At 42.4% G+C, this 21,381-nt stretch overlaps 1 protein-coding gene across 5 annotated transcripts in view; it reads left to right on the top strand.

Annotated features, from left to right (window-relative positions):
* Nucleotides 1–21,381, top strand: part of LIMA1 (LIM domain and actin binding 1) — a 79,518-nt gene that overhangs the window by 29,499 nt on the left and 28,638 nt on the right. For 4 of the 5 annotated variants that reach the window (XM_014862870.3, XM_014862868.3, XM_070494026.1 and 1 more), the window contains exons 3-4: nucleotides 10,553–10,598; nucleotides 17,261–17,725. In XM_014862870.3, the coding sequence (XP_014718356.1) occupies nucleotides 10,553–10,598; nucleotides 17,261–17,725 (511 nt within the window). Of the gene's footprint in view, nucleotides 1–10,552; nucleotides 10,599–17,089; nucleotides 17,726–21,381 lie in introns of those variants that run through there. The other variant, XM_070494028.1, reaches the window with a different exon arrangement.

Raw genomic sequence — 21,381 nt, 5'->3', positions numbered from 1 at the left:
ACAAACGTAGAAAGAATGGTGTATGTCAATAGTATAGCAGGGATGGTAAACACATTGACTTCACTTGGAGATGCCATGGTAGGGAGGAACTTAGGCAGGTGGTAGGTTTACCTCACCAGTAGAGTTTGTTAATTAATAGGAAGCTATGATATATTTAAGAGAAGAAAGATGGTAAAGATTTGAAGAAAGTGATTCTGGGAGTTGTATCTAAGATACAGCTGAATACCAATAGGAGGTTTCTGTAATCTACAGTGTCACCTTTTCTTCAGCAACAAATTCAGCAAGCACCTCCTATGTGGAAAACACTGCCCTTCCAAACTGTTGACCTTGGTTATTGTTTAAGGTGGAGTGAAGGTGGGGTGAGACTGCATAGGCCTCTGCCTTCTACGTTATGCGTTTTAAATTGCTTTATTTTTATATCCAACATGCATTAGTCTTATCAAAAAAAGAAAATCAATAAAGATATTTCAGAAAAAAAGCATTGAGATCTGGAGCGTTGTTAAGACTTAGTCCCTCACCTCAAGGAACTTAACAGTATAGTTTAGTATAGTTTATATAGTAGAAGTCCCCACACTTCCTTCATCTTAAGAATCACATGGAGTACTTATTAATAATATAGTGTTCCCGTTATCTCTTGCCACATGAGAAAAAAAACCTCCAAACTTTAGTGGCTTGACATAATGACATTTATGTTGCTTGTGAATCTCCAGTTTGGGCAGGGTTTACATCAGCATCAGCCAGGATGGCTTAAAGACTGGGGGGCGTAGTCGTCTAGAGGCTCACTAACAAGTCAGGCGGTTGATGCTGGCAGTCATCTGGGATCTCAGCTGGGGCTGTGGTTGGAACACCTACACATGGCCTTTCCATGTGGCTGCTTGGCTTGGTTGGCTGGGTTCCAAGGGCAAGTGTCCAGAGACAGAAGGAGGGAAAAAGGAGGAAGGGAGTCAGGGGTTGTGTTGCCTTTTATGACCTGGCCTCAGAAGTTATCACTTTTGCCACATTCTCTTCATTGGAAGCGAGTCTCTAGGGCTGGCTCATATTTAGACAGAGGGGAATTTGACTCTACTTTTTTTTTTTTTCCTTAGGTTTAAATAGTGATATTGTATTTAAATAGTAATTTGAATAATAATATTGATATTTTAATTAAAAGTCGTAGCATCACTTTTAAAATATCCAGTGGAATCTAAATACCACAGAGATTTGATACCCATCATCATCCATTTTTTAAAATACACAAATAAACTCTTTTTTTAACTGGCAGAAATTTTACTTGTTCCTTTTCTTTTTAACTCAGTTTCCATTTCACTTTCTCCATACGACTTTATCCTAATGTGATATACTTATGCTTTAAAAGTTTTTTGATTACCCTACTCTGAGTCCTTAACATTTTTTTTCTGCTACGAGCCATACTTAACAATGACTAGTCGTACACATTTGACCAAGACAACACATATCCATTAAAAATTTGATAAGCAAGTTAACATAAAAATAAAATTTGGGGAATTTGACTCTACTTTTAATGGGAGGAGTGTCAAAGATATTTTTTGACGTGTTTAAAATCATCCTATAATGGCTTCCCAGGCCTCTTCCCTAAGGATTCTGATTTGTTGTGTCTGGAATGGGGCCCAGGAATTTGTGTTTTTAACAAGTATCCCGGGTGATTTTTACCTTCCGGGAAGTTTAGGAAGCACTGGTTGTAGAAGAGATGGACTTGTGAACTCGAAGCAGTGAACTTGAATATAAAGCAGAATGAATAAGATTTATGATAGGTTCAAGCAAAGGATTGTGGAAACTGAACAGGAATAAAGGGAATAGGAAAGCAAGCCGTCTGGCATGGAGAAATATAAAAGGGAGAAGGGACCGGTACAGTTCAGTTAGGGCCAGATGATGGAAGGCCTCGAATGCCGTGCTAAGTTTAGGATTTAGTTAGATAAACAGTAGAAACAATTGAAGGTTTTCATGCAGGGAGAATGACGTGATCAGACTTGTAGTTTAGAAAGATGCTTCTGGCAACAGGGTAAAAGGTATGCTGGAAAGGTGAGAGATTGATAGTATGGAGACAGGTTATAAGGCATTCTTGAGAACCCAAGTGAAAGCTGTTGAGGGTGAGGGGCAGCAGGAATGGAAAGCAAAAGAAGGATCTGAGACAGTGTTGAGATGTGATTAATGGGACTTGGAAACTCCCTGTTTTGCAGAGAAACTTCTCCACATTCTTACCCTTTTCCCCCTCCCTAGCCCCACCTCTCTTTAACTGCAGCTGGCTTCCCCTCTACGTGCATCTGTCTCTGGGTAGTGGCTGCCTGCTCTTTCTGCACATGCTTCCCTGGAAGATTCTGGGACCAGGAGTCAGGGTTGCTACTCCTCAACATCTCCACTGCTGTTTCCCATCTGTTGTTTTTCGTGCCTTGTTCTGAAGCTCTCAACCTATGCTTTGAGGCTCACATCTAATTATACTCTACTCTTCTTATCCTCCCCTTCATTGCAGCGGTGTACCAGCCTCCAGGCCAAGCTCCTTCCTTCTTGGGGACACTAGCTTCTAGCTTCATTCTCTTCTCAGTGTTTCTCAATGGGGGATGCTGTTGGCATTTTGGATGAGGCAGATCTTCCTTGTGCAGGGTCTTCATCATCTTGCTCTCCGCCAAATGCTGGTAGCACCCCATGACACTGTGACAATCAAAAAAGAGAAAAGGGGGTGAGAGAGAAATCCCAACAAGATTTCTACACATTTCCAAATGTCCCTTGGAGCCACTAGTGCCTCCAGTGAAAAATCACTGGTCCACATAAATGACCTGTGTGATACCCTGGACTCATGATTTCTTGATCTTCACTACTTCTCTAACCTGCACGAGCCTCCCATGCCCCTGCATCCAGTCCCAGCCTTACCATCACTCAGAGTCCATCCCTGAAATGTGCATTGGGAACACCTCCTCTCTGTTTAGAGCTTTCCACTTGTTCCAGTCTCTTATTTCCACTGACCCTGCTCTTTGGCCAAACCAGGACACCCAGGCCGTGGATGTCAGTCCCCTTCCTGGCCTCACTTCGTTCCCTGCCTAACTTGGTCAGTCACTCTCACCCCTTCTTCAGTTCTCTACTCACTCCTTTATTCTCTCATTGTCCAAGCCAGCCAATTCTCAAGATAGAGGATTTGGGTCTTGTAATAGCACTGATGAGAGTTAGGAAGTTGGAAAAAGCTGTTCGTCTTAGAGGCCTTCTTAATATTGTAGAGAGAAAGTGCAAAAGGACCTTAGAGGTCACCTTCTCATAGCATAGTAGGTTGACTGTCTTTTCTCTGTGAAGATTATAAGAGCAAATGGCAATTCTGCACAACTGTAAATCCTGAACCCATTAATCAGAGTCAATGTACCAGGCGCTATGCTAGACTCTTGGTAGAAGCAGATACTATAACGAAGCACTGCATAACAACGTTTCAGTCGATGACAAACCACAATGCAACGCTGGTCCCATAAGGTTAGCACCACGTAGCCTTGGTGTATGGTAGGCTATACCGTCTAGGTTTGTGTAAGTACACTCTATGATGTTCACGCAACGAGGAAATCGCCTGACGATGCATTTCTCAGAACGTATCCCCGTCGTCAAGCGACACATGATTGTATTTGTAGTCCTAACAAAAACTGTATAAGGAAGGGACATTATCCCTGTTTTATAGTTAAGAAAACTGAGGTGCAGAGAGTAACCTGCCCAAGTTAATATTTTGATTTGTTTCTGTCTAGTATTAGAAGAAATCGGATACATATATTCTAACACATTGAACTGGTTTTGGAGGATGAATAGAATTTTATTTGGTAGGCTGGGAGGATGGTGGTGACATTGCAGGTGTCAATGAAAATAATCCATAACCAATCTATAAATGAAAATTTAGGTGAGTTTATTCTGAGCGGAAATCTGAGGACCATGGCCCGGGGCCTTTCTTCCCGGAGGAAGAAAGGGCACCAAAGAAATGAGGTGTACAGAGTGGTTATATACCCCCAAAGAGGGTGCTTTACATATGATTGAAATGTCCCTCCCACAATAGTCACAAGATTGCCCTGTCGGCACAGCGCTTGATGGACACAGCAGGTAGTGGGTCTGCTATCTTGGTGGGCTTGGGTGGGCGTAGCAGGAGGCAAGTCTATTGTCTCGAGCTGGGCAGTCACAGGTGAGCGCAGCAATCAGTTTCTAGCCTAAGGAAAGATGCTTAATCCTTAAGGAGACGCCAAAGTTGGGAGGGGGAGGGAGGTTGCACCTTTATCTCAAGGGCCTTTGCTCTTGCCATAGGGAATCTCTAAAGCAGATATACAATGCATGCTCAACGGCCTCGGTCAGGCCCTTTTGGAAAGACAAGGTCAGGCCAAATTAGGTTTATACCACATGGCTTCCTCATATTCTCCAATATATCCTATTGCTTGCCATTTTTACTTGTCACAGGGGAAGGGGAACAGGAGGTGAGGCACAGAAGTAGGACAGGCCATGAGGTGCACTTAAGACAGTGAAAACCAGCGAACCAGCCTGGATTTCTTCTCCAGGTTTCATACTCGGTAGAGACATATTTCTGATATTTCTTAAAGCTTTTAAAGCTCACTCACTAGGTTCCCAAAGGGACTGCAGGACTGTATTCCACAAAGCATATACACATGTCTACTCTCAATACCTAGTGACCTGATTTTCTCTTATTTTGAAACGCTCTCTATTATGGGGTTTGGAATTAGTAAATCCTATACAGGCCTAGTTAAGAGACCATAGGAAACCTTAGGAGGTTTGCTGATCAGAGACTAATGCAAAGTGGTATTGGAGGAAGCTTAATCTGGCTGATGTTTGTAGAATTAGGTCAGCTTTACTTTCTAGTTGTTAACAATACATTTTACATTTACATGTACATAAGAGGTTTTTTTCTTTCTTTGTTTTCTTTTTTTTTTTAAGGAAGATTAGCCCCGAGCTAGCATCCCCTGCCAATCGTCCTCTTTTTGTTGAGGAAGACTGGCCCTGAGTTAACATCTGTGCCCATCTTCCTCTACTTTATATGTGGGACGCCTACCACAGCATGGCTTGACAAGCGGTGCGTAAGTGCACACCTGGGATCCGAACCAGTGAACCCCAGGCCTCCGAAGCGGAACATGTGAACTTAACCACTTCGCCACCGGGCAGGCCCCTGTACATAAGAGTAATTTTTCTAGCATCAGAGCTTGTGTTTCATGAGTACTTTGTAGCTACAGGCTTCTTTTGCTAAACCTCTGTACTACATGAATCATTAAATTTGAGGTCAGGAAGGTCCTATTCCTGGGCCAGTTTGAATGGCTAGCTTTGGTTTCACTCACCATTGACTTGAGCGTAACATAATCCTTTGCTTGATTAAAATTTGGCTCTTTTGGTGGAAGTTGTTTTCTTTGCAGAAGATTCCTCTTTGACTCATACATTTTTGGCATTAAAGGGAACCTAGCCCAGTGGTTTCCCAACTATCTTAATTGAGTTCTTCAGAGGAACCTCAGGGGCCGGTTCTGGGAAGACGAGAAGATCTAAAGGGCTGAGTCTGCAACCTTCCGCCCCAGCAGTCCTGCTTTGATCCGTTTTATATGTTAGGTTCTAAATAAGATATCACTTGAAAAGAGGATTCTGCAGCTCAAAGAATTTAAAAACCACTGATCTGGCTAACCTTTGTCCCTTTCCTGTGACAGATAAGGAACTTGATGTCTAGCAATTATGACTGAAGTCCACACCCCAAGATAGTGGCAGAGCTGAATCCAGCACACAGATCCCTTCCCCCATGTCACAGCTCCTCCCACTCTTGTTATAACTTTACCCATTCCATAGTCCCAAAAAAGAACAGGATCTGTATTTAGTTTACTGTGACTGTTCTTCATTAAGAAAAAATTGACCTCCCTGGTTAACGTCTAGATCTCCCTGGTTAACTTATTTGCTTCTCTGTAACATTTTAGTGGTGAAATTGTTCCAGAAGAAAATGCATTGCCTAAAACTTGGGAGTTTCCATTTTCCCTTTCTTGGCTCTGTGTCCCCTTTGCTCTATTTGAGGGCATACAAGCAAGAGTCATGGCTCAGGAACTCTGTTTTCTGGCCTCAGAAAGTTTGCGACACTGTTATTACCCCCCAGATAATTTTAGCATCCTCCATCAGCTGCCTGCCTCCCAGCTGAGCATTAATGAGCAGTTGCAAGATTAAATTCTGTATGTGAAGAAAAGGAGACTGGAGGACGAGATGAGCTGGGAAGGGAAGAGGGATGAGATTTTAATTCTAGAAATCTCATTGCAAATATTTTTTCCCTCAAATTTGGATCTTCAAAATGTCTTCCTCTCATCCCCAAATCAGTGACCTTCATATTTTGTGTCAGAATGATGCTAGTTGCCCTAAATGCCTTTGAGGAAAGTCTGAGGCCTGAATCCTGGTCTAACACTAAATTCAGAAGTATTGCACCTCAGCATCTCTTAGCATTCTGAGAGTATAAGATGTAAAGTTACCAAGGACCTGACTAGGAAGAAAGCAGTGGTGTGGAACATTTCTCCCCGTGTATCTACTCTTTAGCTAGTACTTCATTACAAATAAAGCATAGTGATATTTGAGTGCGAGTTACACCTGTGTCTTATGGATGCCTCAGTGCTAAAAGGACAGGACTGAAGATGAAAACTATTTTGATCTTCTTTCTTTAAATCTGTGTTTCTGGGGGCTGGCCCTGTGGCTGAGTGGTTAAGTTCGTGCGCCCCGCTCCAGTGGCCCAGGGTTCCACTGGTTCAAATCCTGGATGCAGGCCTAACATTGCTCATCAAGCCACGCTGAGGCAGCATCCCACATAGCAGAACTAAAAGGACCTACGACTAGAATATACAACTATGTATTGGGGGGCTTTGGGGAGAAGAAAAAAAAAATCTATATTTCTGTTTAGGAGAGTAAAGAGAAGGGAAACCTCTGAGCTTATTTAACCAACTAACCACAGTGTAAATACTTTGCCTTGGAAAACAATTGGCTAAGAATAAACCTGTCTGCGGATTGGCTCTGGCTTTCATATATTGTATTATTACTGTAATGTACTGTAGGTGATTACCCAAGGGGTGTGGAAACACAAGTTCAAGGCTGGTCTAAGTTCCTTTCTAGCTATAATCCACTGTGCTTCTGCCTTTCCATTTTTAGGGTCTCTCTCAGACAGATAAATTAGTCCAAATGGGAAAAAATAATGTACAAGGACATTCACCAAAGCACTATTTGTAGTGGTGGAACACTGGAAACAATCCAAATGCCCATTAAAAGGACTATGGGTTAATTAATTATATTTATAATGGAAGAGCATTGCCAGGGTTAGCAAAGGGTTCTGTGTTGCTAAATTGAGATGTTTGTTGGCCTTTGTCTTCCATGACTTCTCACCACTTCTTTCTTCCCACGTATTTTCTTCTCTTGGCTTATCTGGCAGTCTCCTGGTTTTCCTCCTAACTCTCTGTCTGTTCCTTATCATTCTGTCTGATCACCTCTTCTTTCTCTTCTGAGTGCTAAATGTTAAGAGTCTCCAGGACCGAATTCTGGGCCTTTTCTGGCACTACACACTCTTCGTGGATGATACCGTGATCTCCCCTGGCTTTAAGACCATCTGTGGGCAGACAAGTCCTAAAATTATATTATTAGCTCAGCTCTCTCTTCCAAGCTCTAGACACATGTGTGTAATCACTGCCACCACAAAGTGGATGTTTTAGTTAACATGGCTCACTGAATTCTTGATCTTCCCCATCCCCAAATTTGTTCATCCTTCATAATTCTCCATCCCAGTAAACAGTACTTCCATCAACTCAGCTGCCAGAAACCTGGGAATCATTCTTGGCTTCTTCTCACTCCCCTGGTTACCAATCCTATTGGTTCTACCTCTGAAATATATCTTAAATCTATTCACTTTTCTTTGTCTCCAATGCCACCACCCTGGGCCAAGCCATCATCATCTCTCACTGATGCCACCTCCATTCTCAGCCCCCTCCACTCCATTTTCCACACAGCATCCAGAGCACTCTTTTAAAAACATGAATTATGTCAATGCCCATTCATTGTACCTAGGATTAAATTCAAAATCCTTAGCATGGCCTGCAAAGCCCTTGCCTCCCAGCATCCTCTCCTGCCCTCCCCCTTTCCGGGTGTGCTTCAGCAACACTGGAGTTCTTTGTGTACCTTATACGCATGAGATGCTTTCTTGCTTTGGGGCCTTTCTCTGTGCCTTTTTTCTGTGCCTGGAATACTTCTCTCACCTTGTTTTGCCTGGCTAACTCCTTCTGGCTAAACTTCAGATCTCAGCCTAAAGGTTATTTCCTCAGAGAGGCTTTTGTTGACACACACACACGCACACCACCCCCTGCCTTCTCAGTTTGGTTTCTCTGTTAGGTTGTTTAATAATACTCTTTTTCTTTGAAGGATTTATCACCATATATGTGTGTGTATGTACATGTGTATATATATATGTTTGTATATGTGTGTGTATATATACAGCCATGTGTCACTTAATGACAGGGATACGTTCTAAGAAATGTGTTGTTTGGTGATTTTGTCGTTGTGTGAACATCATAGAGTGTACTTACGCAAACCTAGATGGCATAGCCTGCTACACACGGAGGCTATATGGTACTAATCTTAGAGGACTGCCGTCCTATATGTGGTCCATCAGTGAATGAAACGTTATGAGGCATATGACTGGATATATTTGTGTGCTTATATGTTTACTGTCTAAACTGTAAGCTGTCTGAGAGCAGGAACTAATGTCTCTATTGGTTATTTCTTTCACTGCTTTTTTTTTTTTTTTTGAGGAAGATTAGCCCTGAGCTAACATCTGCTGCCAATCCTCCTCTTTTTGCTGAGGAAGACTGGCCCCTGAGCTAACATCCGTGCCCATCTTCCTCTACTTTATATGTGGGATGCCTACCACAGCATGGCTTGACAAGCGGTGCCATGTCTGCACCTGGGATCCAAACTGGTGAACCCCGGGCCGCCGAAGCAGAACGTGCACACTTACACTGCCACGCCACTGGGCCGGCCCCAGAACATACTTCTTTTTTTTTTTTTTCTTCAAAGATTGGCACCTGGGCTAACAACTGTGGCCAATCTGTTTTTTCCCCCCTTGCTTTATCTCCCCAAACCCCGCCGTACACGGTTGTATATCTTAGTTGCATGTCCTTCTAGTTGTGGGACGTGGGATGCCGCCTCAATGTGGCCTGACAAGAGGTGCCATGTCTGAGCCCAGGATCCGAACCCTGGGCCGCCACAGCAGAGCACGCGAACTTAACCACTCGGCCACGGAGCCGGCACCCAAGAACATATTTCTTTTTTTTTTAAAGATTTTATTTTTTCCTTTTTCTCCCCAAAGCCCCCCGGTACATAGTTGTGTATTCTTCGTTGTGGGTTCTTCTAGTTGTGGCATGTGGGACGCTGCCTCAGCGTGGTCTGATGAGCAGTGCCATGTCCGCGCCCAGGATTCGAACTAACGAAACACTGGGCCGCCTGCAGCGGAGCGCGCGAACTTAACCACTCGGCCACGGGGCCAGCCCCAAGAACATATTTCTTGAATGAAAACTTTAGCTATTCTAAAATGGTGAAAAGGAGATGCAGAATAGTATGTATAATATTATCCCATATTTTTTATTTTTTAAAAATTGGGGGCCTGCCTGGTGGCATAGTGGTTAAGTTCACGTGCTCCACTTTGGCAGCCTGGGGTTTGTGGGTTCAGATCACTGGTGTGGACCTACACACTGCTCATCTAGCCATGCTGTGGCAGCAACCCACATACAAAATAGAGGAAGATTGGCACAGACGTTAGCTCAGGAACAAGTTTCCTCAAGCAAAAAGAGGAAGATTGGCAATAGATGTTAGCTCACGGCCAATCTTCCTCACCAAAAACATAAAAAATAGTTTAAAATTTTTAAAAATTAAAAAAAATAAAATTATTTATGCTTGTTGATCAAATCTAAGATGCCACGGACTGTAGGCCACTATTTTTTGCATCACTAAGAAAAAATACTGCTAATTAAAAGGACCAGGGTTGGGGCTGGCCTGGTGGTCTGGAGGCAGTATGACTACCTCTGCATCATTTGACTGACGAGCATTGTAAGATTTCAAAGGCAATAATGTGAGGGAGATGTGCATCCTAGGATTAATGCAATGCTATATCCTTTGACTAATTCCAAAGCATTTTTACACGCATGATCTCATTTAATCTTCCCAGTAACCCTGAAAGTAGATATATAAAGCCATTTTCGATAAGGAAACGGAGGCTTAGAGAGGTTAAGTGACTTGCCGGAGATTACAGTTAATAAGCGATGAAACTGGGACTCAGATCCCAGACTTTCTGCTCCATCCAGTTACTTCCCTGAGTTGACCTCATCAACTTGCGTCTTTCTGTTATATCAGAGCAGATGACTGGAACAGCGCAGGAAATGAGGGCTGCTCTGATTCTCTGCCTCTTCTGCTGGAGTCGATTAAAGACAATTGCCGGCAGAAATAGGTAGGCAGAAGTGGTTTTCTTTGAAAGAGTAAAAATGTAAGTTTAATTTGAGGACCTTCTCTTTTCCCCCCTTCTCTTAAGGTACCAGAAAGCAGCTGAAGAAGCAAGCATGGAAAAGAGGAGAAATGTAAGTATTCAGAAGCCCTGCGGCATGTGGAACTCCGTGAGTGGAGCCTGTGTGGCCCAGCCACCTGCAGCCTCTGTGGGGCTTGGGCTCCGTGTCAGCCCTGTCAGGCGTTGATGCCAGCTGGTCTGATCGGTGAGCCATTTGCTCTGGAGAACTTGGCTCAGGTGCAGGGAATCTTATTTTTTCACTAAAGTTCTCCTTTTGAGCCACTTCCCCCCCCCACCCCCCCTCCCTCCCACCCCCGAGTTGAGTAAAGGACAAAAGGCCAAGTGCTTTGCCTGAAGTTAGTCTGCTCCAATGGGCATACAGGGCTTCCTAGGCTGCCATCCTTTTTTCCAAATCAAACAACGAGAATTTCTATAGCTCTGCATTTAAATGGTAGCAGCTGTGCATCTGTTGTCATCCTCTAGGTTCTTTGTTTAAAGCAAACTTCTGGACCTGGTCTAGTTGGCCAGTCTCTTGGTCACAGGATCCATCAAAGGCTAAAACCTCAGAACAAGCTCTCTGCTTGTACCCATTCCTTCCTCTCCCCGCCGGCTAACTTCCAGCTGGGCTGATAGTAGATTTCTTTTGAAATCTTACTTGATTTAATCTTAGGAAGGAAAAAAAAACCTCACATATTTGGGCAAGAATTCTGTAATTTGGCCAGCATTACAAAAGCATCCCCCTGGCAATTTTCAGTACTTAACCTATTTAAATTAGTACATAGCGTGCCCCCATCATTTTGTTCTCTCTAAGGGGCGATGCTGACCAGGTCTGTGGCTTAATTTTCCTGTAATTCAAAAACGGATCCTCTCTGGTGCACTGTCAGAAAAAGCGACCATCATTTCACTCAACTGCTCGTTTCTTTGTTTTCCTCCTCCTCTCTTCTGCCTGTTATTTTTCCCCTTCTTCCTTTCCTCCTTCCTTCTTTCACTCATTCAGTTAGCGATTATTCACGGAGTACCTACTATGTGCCAAGCACTGTTTCAGGCACTAATAAATTTCTGCCACCATGGAGTTCCCGTTCTGGTGGGGGAGACAGACAATATAGAAATTGTGTCAGGTGGTGATTAGAGTTATGAAACAACATGAAGCAGGTGAGAGGGATAGAGTGTAGGGTGGTCAAGGAAAGCCTCCGCTAAGGGGACATTTGAGCAGATATCTGAGGACATGAGCCAGGGAGAAGAATGATTCAGGCAGAAGACAAGAGCACATGCAAAAGCCCTGAGGCAGGAATGTTCTTGGTTTGTCTGAGGAATGAGAAGAACAAGGTCATATAGGGCCATTGTGGGGACCTGGACTGTAACTGATCGAATGAGGACCTTTGGAGGGTTTGTGTGCAAAAAAGTGATGTGATCTGACTTAAATTTTAAAAAGAGGAGGAAGAGGGGCTGGCCCGGTGGCGCAGCGGTTAAGTGCGCACGTTTCGCTCCGGCGGCCCAAGGTTCACTGGTTCAGATCCCAGGTGCGGACATGGCACCACTTGGCAAGCCATGCTGGGGTAGGCATCCCATGTATAAAGTAGAGGAAGGTGGGCATAGATGTTAGCTGAGGACCAGTCTTCCTCAGCAAAAAGAGGAGGATTGGCAGCAGATGTTAGCTCAGGGCTAATCTTCCTCAAAAGAGAGGAGGAAGAGACTAGAGGAAAAATGGCAGAAGCCTGGAGACCAATTAGGAGATAATTGTAATGATTTAGGCAAGAGATGATAATGGATTGGACTGGAGTAGTAGATATATAGGTGATGGCAAGTGGTCAGGGTTTATTCTGAAGGTTAAGAGAAAAAGAGGAAGTAAGAATGGCAGCAGGAGCTGGCCCAGTGGTGCAGTGGTTAAGTTCGCACATTCCGCTTCGGCTGCCCAGGGTTCACCAGTTCGGATCCTGGGTGTAGACATGGCACTGCTTGGCAAGCCATACTATCGTAGGCGTCCCACATATAAAGTGGAGGAAGATGGGCATGGATGCTAGCTCCGGGCCAGTCTTCCTCAGCAAAAAAGAGGAGGATTGGCAGCAGATGCTGGCCCCCTTTTGTTTTTTAATTATTTTTTATTTATTTATTTAATTTTTTTTGAGGAAGATTAGCCCTGAGCCAACATCCGCCACCAAACCTCCTCTTTTTGCTGAGGAAGACTGGCCCTGAGCTAACATCCGTGCCCATCTTCCTCCATTTTCTATGTGGGATGCCTATGACAGCTTGGCTTGCCAAGTGGTGCCATGTCCGCATCTGGGATCCGAACCAGTGGACCCTGGGCCGCTGAAGCAGAACGTGTGCACTTAACCACTGGGCCACCAGGCCGGCCCCTGTAATTGATGATCTTGATTGGAGCTACTTCAGAAGTCTTTGGTAGTAGAATTAGAGTGAATGGAAAGTGATCAAGTGGAAATAGCAACTACAGATTGTGCTTTCAAGACCCTTAACTGTGAAATGCAAGAAACAGCAATAGCTAGAGGAAGATATAAAGTTGAGGGAGGGTTACTCTTTATTTTATTTTATTTTATTTTGGTGAGGAAGATTGGCCCTGAGCTAACATTTGTGCCAGTCTTCCTCTATTTTGTATGTGGGATGCTACCACAGTATGGCTTTCTGAACAGTGTATAGGTCTGTGCCTAGGATCTGAACTCTCAAACCGTGGGCCACTGAAGCGGAGTACGTGAACTTAACTACTATACCATTGGACTGGCCTCAGGAGGGTTATTATTATTATTTTTTTTTAACAAACTTTATTTTGAAATAATTTTGGATTTACAGTGGAGTTACTAAGATAGTACAGAGAGTTCCCATATACCTCCCCCTAGCTTCCCCTTGTGTTAACATCTTACATAACTATGGTACATTTATCAAAACTAAGAAATTAACATTGGTGCAATGCTATTAACTAAACTACAGACTTTACTCAAATCTCACCAGTTTTTCCACTAATGACAGAGGGTTGCTTTTAAGATCCAGTAGACTTGTAAGAAGTCCGGATTGTCTCCTGAAGAACAGGAAGAAATGTTTATATCAACTTATAGAAGTGACTGACCATGTGAAAGAATCTTACCTTCTACCGTAGAAAGCAAGTTAGAGAAATATTCAGGAGCAAGTGGGTAAATTTATTCCTTTAGGAAATAGTGGGATCGAGTTACGTGATAGCCTGGATTCCGAGAGGTCTACTCCTCCTTTTCTCTTCTTCCACTTACACCCAGGACACAGTAACATAGACCCTTACTACCACTAGCAGTTATATTTTCAGGTTCCTTTCAAGCATGGAATATTCCACTTCTTGAGATCTGTGCTGTTTGGTCACCCATCTCCATAAGGACTGGATACCACTTTTCTGAGAATTTCTTCCGTTCTTTGGAGGCTGTACATCCAGGTAGACCATGTTTCCAACCCCATGGCTGTATCCTACCAAATATCCTCCTACTTTTAAGATGAAGATTCCCCTGCCAAGATTTCAGCATTAAAGCCCATTTGACCCAGCCTCTTTGTTTCGCAGGTGGAAAAACTGAGACCCAAAGAAAGGAAGGGACTTGTCCAAGGTCATACATATCAGAATGACAGAACTGGGCCTCATCCCAGGTCCAAGTCGAGTTCTCCTGCATCTCCTGGGTGTGCTTGATCTGGATTCAGGCAGCCAGTTATGGTCCAGAGGCAACATCTGCCATGATTCTCAGCCGTGCTGGGTAGAATGAACAGCATGCTGGATGTCACTTGAGAAAGGACGCTGTCATAGTGTAGCGACTAATGAGGCCCTTGAAAAGTTGCAGCCTCCTTGACTTTCCACTGCCTTATTCTAGGAAATACTTGGGAAAAAGTTAAAACCTCGATACAAATGACACTGTCTAGAATTTCACCTTATTTTGTGCCCTCACCCCCACTTTGGAACAGTAGAGACTAAAGGAAGAGTAGAAAGAACGATCAGAGACCGTAACCCAAGTTCAGGATTTGGGAGATGACTGGGTACTGTGGTTGATCACCATTGTGAGGTGTGGCTGGAGGAGTAGGGAGGGCCACCCATTTAGTAATAATTGTCACCACTTATCAGGTGCCTATTTATGTCAAATACTACACTACATGTTTTAGTACAGTCTCATTTATTCTCCATGATAGCCCTGTATGGTAGTTTCAGAAATTAGGAAACTTGCCCAAGGTCACTTGGCTGGGTAGAGCTGGATTTTACAAGTAATACATGTTCATTGTAGAAAGTACAGACAAAGAAAGGGAAGAAAATATAGGGGCTCAAAATCCATTATCCACTGATAACCCAGGCTGTCTCAGTTCAGTACTCTTCACTGTGCTGCCCAAACTGCTTTTAGTTATCGCTTTTGTTCTGTGCCTTCCCGCTTCTCTTTCTTCCCCAGAAAGACTGTAGCCACTGCTTCTTCCCCATCTTTGCTTGCCTCGCGTCCTAAAGACCTGGACAGCTGGCATGGACTGGGTAGTGCTGCCCGCAGTGATTTGAGGGTGTGGGGCCTTAAATGCCGTCAGACCACACAGCCCTGCCTTCCCCTTCTGGTCCCCATCCCAGCACTTTTGAACTTGTATCCTGAGGAGCTCCTTTGAATGAAAGAGCACATTTGGCCTCTAAGGGATGTCCTCCACCCAGGCCTTGTGTGTGACACTGCTGGTACACCATCGCACAAATCCTTCTCTTCCTCATCATGATAAGTGAGGTAGAAATGACCATTTTCAAGCTGCTTACCGTAACACCAAAATTATTTAATGTTCTTTAGAAGTTTTTTTGTGATATGAAGATAATGTATAATTTTATTTTTGTATTCCTTATTACACAGTGAATGCACATTTATTGTAAAAAAAAAAAAAAAGAAGAAGAAAATACAAATGCCCATAATCCGGGATCCAAAGATAACCCATTAACATCCTGATGTCTTTTCTTCCAGACTACTTTTCTTTCCATTTTTTTTTTGTTTTTTTGTGGTTGTTTTCCTTCCTCTCCCCAAAGCCCTCCAGTCCGTAGTTGTCTATTCTAGTTGTGGTCTTGCTGGTTGTACTCAACTACTTTTCTATGCTTATATTTAGAAATATATATGTATATTATAAAATGGGGTCATGCTGTCTTATAATTTGCTTTTTTCACTCGGAAGTATCTTATAAGCATCTTTCCATGTCAATAAATATACTTTGATCACATGATCTGTCTCTGAGAAAAGTAGCGTCCAGTTACCAAGGTAAAATGCCACTAGATTCTCAGGGCTCCTTCCTGTTTGGGCAGGGCAAGGGCAGGGCAGGTGAAGCCGGAGACCCAGATGACTCATCCCCGTTGTGTGGCAGGAGGTAGCACAGAGCCGGGACTGCTGCTGGCAGTTAGGGTAGTGCCCGCTTCCGGAGCTGTTTTTTCATTCTCTCTTTTCCAACAAGAAAACTTTTCATGTTTCTTCTGTCTCTGATGCATACATGCTTTTCCTCCAACAAAACATCTAGTCAGCAAAGATTTAAACACTAAAATCAAGCAGTTGTTCTTCTGTAACTTTTTTTTAAGCCTTGATGCTACTTGATGAAGTGGCTCTCAGAGTGTATTCAGAAGAGTAATAGGGTGAGAGACTTAATTCCCAATATAGCTGCTAATCCTGTTTAATTCCCCGAAGTCTTCAGTCCTAGGTGGTTTGTCCTTTCTTTCTTCTTTGAAAAACCGGTGAGTCACAGACTACAGGAATGGAAGGCAAGCAGGTATTGGAGTTCGTGGTTTCTGGGGAAGGTAGTGCTGCTCAATTTATTGAGGAGTACTTTCAAAGTACAGGACATTGAATTTAACTTCATCAAGCATATTTTCTTTAGTGTCAAACAACCGTCACAATTGCCAGGTTGTTTTCAATCTGTCTTATATGTGTAAATTAATTCCATTTTAACCCAGGTGAAAGTGACCTCTCTTAGATGTGTAAATGTTTTCTTCAATCAAGAGAATGGGTAGTGGTATTTCATATGCAGCCTACATATTTTTCAACCAAAGGATCTATAAAGTAGTGAATTTTCTGTTAACTGAGAGTTTATACATGGACAAATGTATAGAGAAGAGCAGGAAAAAGAGAGAATTAGGTTCTTAGGTAAAAATAAAATCTGGCTGTTCATATGCATGTAAATTATCGGATATGATGAAATATTTATGCAAATACATGTAAAAGTCTGGTGACTTCTTTAAATTTTTACAAATAGTTTCAATCCTTGATGCTTCTATACATAATTATTGGTATTGTGTAGTTTCTGCTATACTGTATATACTGTATCTTTGTTTTATTTAAAAGAAAAAAAAACAGGATACACCATGTAATTTTGTGGCATGTAATGATGAACTTTTATTAATGCATATTTACACTGTTTAAAGTACCTAGTATTTTGCTTTTTCTTTCTTGTTTTCCTCATTAATTTTTGGATGAAAATCCCTTGTCTCCAATGTAACTATCATTAGATCTGGGCTCTCCCTTCTTCTCATTTTGTCCTTATAAGGCTATCCTGTTTTATCACTTCCTGCTTGAGCTCCTGACTTTTTCTCTCTTCCCCTCTCCCTCTCCTGGGGTGGGTGCGTTCTCCATGTGGCAAGGCTGTAACTGTTCCCAGCTGTCTGTCTGAAACGCCAGTGGACCAGGAGCAGCTTGGAGTTTTAACTTTCATTTTGCAAAGAACAACATGTTTGAATATTTCAGCAGGCAAGTTATAACTGGCATTTACTTCTTGTTCTTGTAGAACACTGAAACTCTCCCCCAGCACTTTAGACGGGGAAACCTAACTGTGTTAAAGAAGAAGTGGGAGAACCCAGTGCTGGAAGCAGAGTCTCCCACAGAGTCCCTGCAAAACAGCAGCGCTGAGGTCAGGCACGGAGGCAGCCGTCCTCCTGCTGAACGGGCAAGCAACTCTGCCTCTGGGGCTGAAGCTGACCGAGAGGAACGAGCCCACCCCAGACCTAGACTCGGATCACCTCCTGAAGCCCCTATACAGTATCCGTATCCCCGCCTCGAGGACAGTGAGCACCTTAAAGACCACTCAACAGAAAGCAAAAAAATGGAAAATTGTCTAGGAGAATCCAGGCATGAAGTAGGAAAACCTGAAATCAGTGAAAACACAGAAGCTGCCAACAAAATTGAGAAATACAATGTTCCGCTGAACAGGCTGAAGATGATGTTTGAGAAAGGTGAACCAACTCAAACCAAGGTAAGGACTGGCCGGGTTTAGAATTCGAGAAAGCCAATTCCAGTAACTAAACATAGCTGTTTTTCTAATCTGGACAGTTTGACCATGGCGAACATGTGGTCAGTTTGTCTTTGGATTCAAGTTAAATAAGTTAATTACAAGTGTCGAATTCTTTACCTAGATGCTAAGATTTATGAGTCTCTGACCCAATTTCCTGTGAAATCATGTGTACACTGGGATTCAGGTTGATATCTAGAAATGAAGAGAGTTTGATGCCGATTGGATTGTGTGTTTTTGTACACTTGCCCTTTTAATTTGTCTTCCTGTGCCTTTTGTCGTTTGTAGCTTTGAGGGGGTGGAATTACTGCTGAATCTCTCTCCACTTGGACACAGCTGCAGGCTGAGTGTTAAGGCCAGAGTTTAACATTAAGACTGAGGCTTAGTTGTCTCTTTGCTAGCTGAATCCCTTCTCTTCTTCTCAACTTCCTCATCTGTGCCTTCCAACAAATGTTTTCTATCAGCTAAAATCCTCTCCCAGGAAAAATCAATGAAGATAGCCAGACTAGCCTGTAGCCTTCAGGAGTTTTGACTTGCAAATGCCACAGGGTTGCATTTTCCTACAACTGCTAATGAAATTTGATCCTTCGTGTGGATTGCAGACCAGGTCCCCAGAGGGAATTACTTAACTAGAAAATGAGTTACATATGCTGGTGACTTATAAAACAATCCAAGGGCTGCAGAACTGGTAAATTTTTCCAATTTTCTCATACTTTCCTGCATAGCTGGCTTTGTACATGGGGATGGTTTGTTACAGCAGTCATTATAATGAAATAAACAGATCTGCCGGGAAGCAAAGCTATCGTTTACTCTAGATTCCATCTAGATGGGAAAGCTGAATTTTTAAAGCTAAATATGTGGCCCAAATCCCTACATTTGCGAAGTAATGGTTTGAAGCATTCTTTCTAAGATGAAAATTAGGTAACTCATCCTATAATCCTCAGTTACGTTTGGTGGGGCTTAGTCTCTTCCCTTAACTCAAACTGCGTGCAGCTTTCCTGCCCAGAAAAGTTCTTGAGTGTTTAAGGATCATCTAATTGAGGATGTAGAAAGAATTTTTAAAGTTTTGCAAACCTAGAACCCTTTTCTGTGCATGAGTTTTATCTCTATTTTAACACTGAAACCAGTTGGCAAAAGTTGCAACCACAAAGCAGTTTTGTGACTTTTCTTAAACTCTCATCTCTCTGAATTTTTAGTCCTCTCAGGCCTGCCAACTCCCTCTTTCTCCTTTATGGTCTTAATAAAAAAAAAAAAATTTTTTTTTTTTTATGGGAAGAAGAATTTTAAATGGAAGGAAAAAAATGTCAGAAATCCTAAATAGAGAGGAAGGGGCTTTGTTGTGACTCAAAGCGCCATTGTAAGTCTCCTTCTCACAGACCCTGTTAGGGGCAGGACAGCTGATGTCATGCCAGCAGGCACAATGTGGATTCAGTGCAAAAGGCTGGTGCATGTCAAAACTGGCCTAAGGTAGGAAATGACTGGGACTGCAGCAAACAAAAATGCTGATTATGTGTAAGGATCTAGTGAGAGACTTTTTTTCTCATAAATGTCTGGTGAGAGATGGGTCAGAACAAGCCTATCTCTTTGTGGCCAGTCAGAATGAAGAAAAACCCCTCGTACAAAGAAAGAGCCTACTAGATCTCTGATGGTACTGGGCAGCCTGATTGCTAACAGTGTCGGAAGATGGGGGAGGTTCTAACACTGACCTGGACTTTTTCGGCACCTTTTTAAACTTCCTGATTAAATAGTCATTTGTCACTTAATGGACTGCTTAGGAAGTGTAAAACACAGCTGCTCTTGTTTTATAGCTGTTTCTAAACATCATTATCCATGTTGGAAATAGTCTAGATTACTTTAAAAAGTTTTGTCTGGTATTTCAATAAAACCGTTAAAAAACCATTTTATCTACTTTAGGTTAAGGAATAACTAATCAGTTTGAAACTAGGTTACGGTTATTGTTACCAAATTTCAGCTTTATCATGGATAACGCTTTAATCAAGGAGTTGCATAATTGGATCTTTGGAAGGAAGCTCTAAGAAATATGGTAGGGACACTAGGATTCCTTTTAGGAGCAAGAGTATACAAGTAGGAATATATACTTCAGAGCTAACAAATTAGTACTTCAGTGAGACAAATGACTATATTAGGTACAAATCATGTGAGTCTTTGGTTCCATAATTGAATTTTAGAGAACTAGATGGAATCTCAACTAATTAGCTAAGCCAGGTCAGGGACCACGGGATAACAGAAATACATGGTCTAATGTCATGTCCTCGGAAATCTTTTTATCAGTTTTTTACAGGGGACACAGTTAAGTGGTTTGAGCTCCACTTTTCTTAGTCTCTCTGCTACTTGTCTGAGATGGTTTCTGTTCTTGTCCTCTTATCTTCCTGATCTCTGCGCTCCTGTTTTTTCCTCTCTCCCTGTGTAATCTTATCTCTTTCCATGACTCCAAGAGATGAATTCCCAAAATAGATTCTAATCCTGAACTCTTAACCCAAACTTCAGCTCCATACTTTTCTGGTTGCCTGCAGATCAGACATCTCTGTGAATATCCCTTAGGCATTCAAATTCAAGAAGGCTAAAAAAGAACCCATTATCTTTCCAGCCAAAACCTGCCTTACCCCTGGTGTCCATTAATGCATCATCATTCACCAAATCTCCTAGTCTGTAAAGCTTGGAATCAGTTCTTCCTTCTGCCTGCCTCCTCTTCCCAGTCAATCACTTACTAAGCTATCTAAATAAGTCTGCCCTCTATACCTCTCTCAGGTATGGGCCATTCTATCCTGAACCTCCCCATTGGCCTTTCATTTCTCTCTTCCCATCCATCCTCCACACTGTTGCTATTTATTTTTTTAAACGTAGTTGTAAATTATGTTACTCTCTTGATCAGAAAATTTGATGCCTCAAACTAATCCATATTTAATATTTGGGTTTTCCGCAGTCTGAGCGCAGCCTACCTTTCCACTCTCATAGCCAATCTTATACTCAAACCCTGGATTACTCCTCATTCTCTAAAGTATTCATGCCTGTCTCCCAATTGCTACCTTTTGAAATCTCACTCCTTAAGATCTATTAAGACTGTGAGGCCTTACGTCATTTTCTCCCAAATGAATTAACCCTCCTCACTCTCCTGTAGAATTTTCTTTTTACTTCTCTTTGGACACTTATATCATGCTTCCTTTAATAGTTATATATAATTTTGTACCCTTCAGTCTATAATTTCTTTCAAGGTAATGATATTTTCTCCCCCAGTGGTCAGCACAATGACTTGACTCTTAGTGTTTATTTAATAAAAGGAAGAAAAGAAGCTTAGAATTCAACATATAAATAATAAGAATCAATAAAAGTTATTCTTCACTTATTTTCTACCTTTGGTGAATAGACAGGTTATTCAGTTTAGATGATTTAGTTGAACATGATGGTTCTACTTCCTATGAGTGAATGAACAGTGGATGAGTTAATGTAACATATCATCATTACTAGGAAAAAGAAACCTCCCAGTGACATATACTGAATGTGGGTCAACATCCCTAACTTTAAGTATATGTTGATCTGGGTTTTAGGTAGCTGAGGTAACTATTCTGGGCATCCTTTTATGATAGCTGATCAACTAGTTA

This window comes from Equus asinus, chromosome 22 (assembly GCF_041296235.1).
Source record: "Equus asinus isolate D_3611 breed Donkey chromosome 22, EquAss-T2T_v2, whole genome shotgun sequence".
NCBI classification, from domain to species: Eukaryota; Metazoa; Chordata; class Mammalia; order Perissodactyla; family Equidae; genus Equus; species Equus asinus.
The sequence above is the reverse complement of the archived record's forward strand: the minus strand, read 5'-3'. Positions and strand labels throughout refer to the sequence as shown.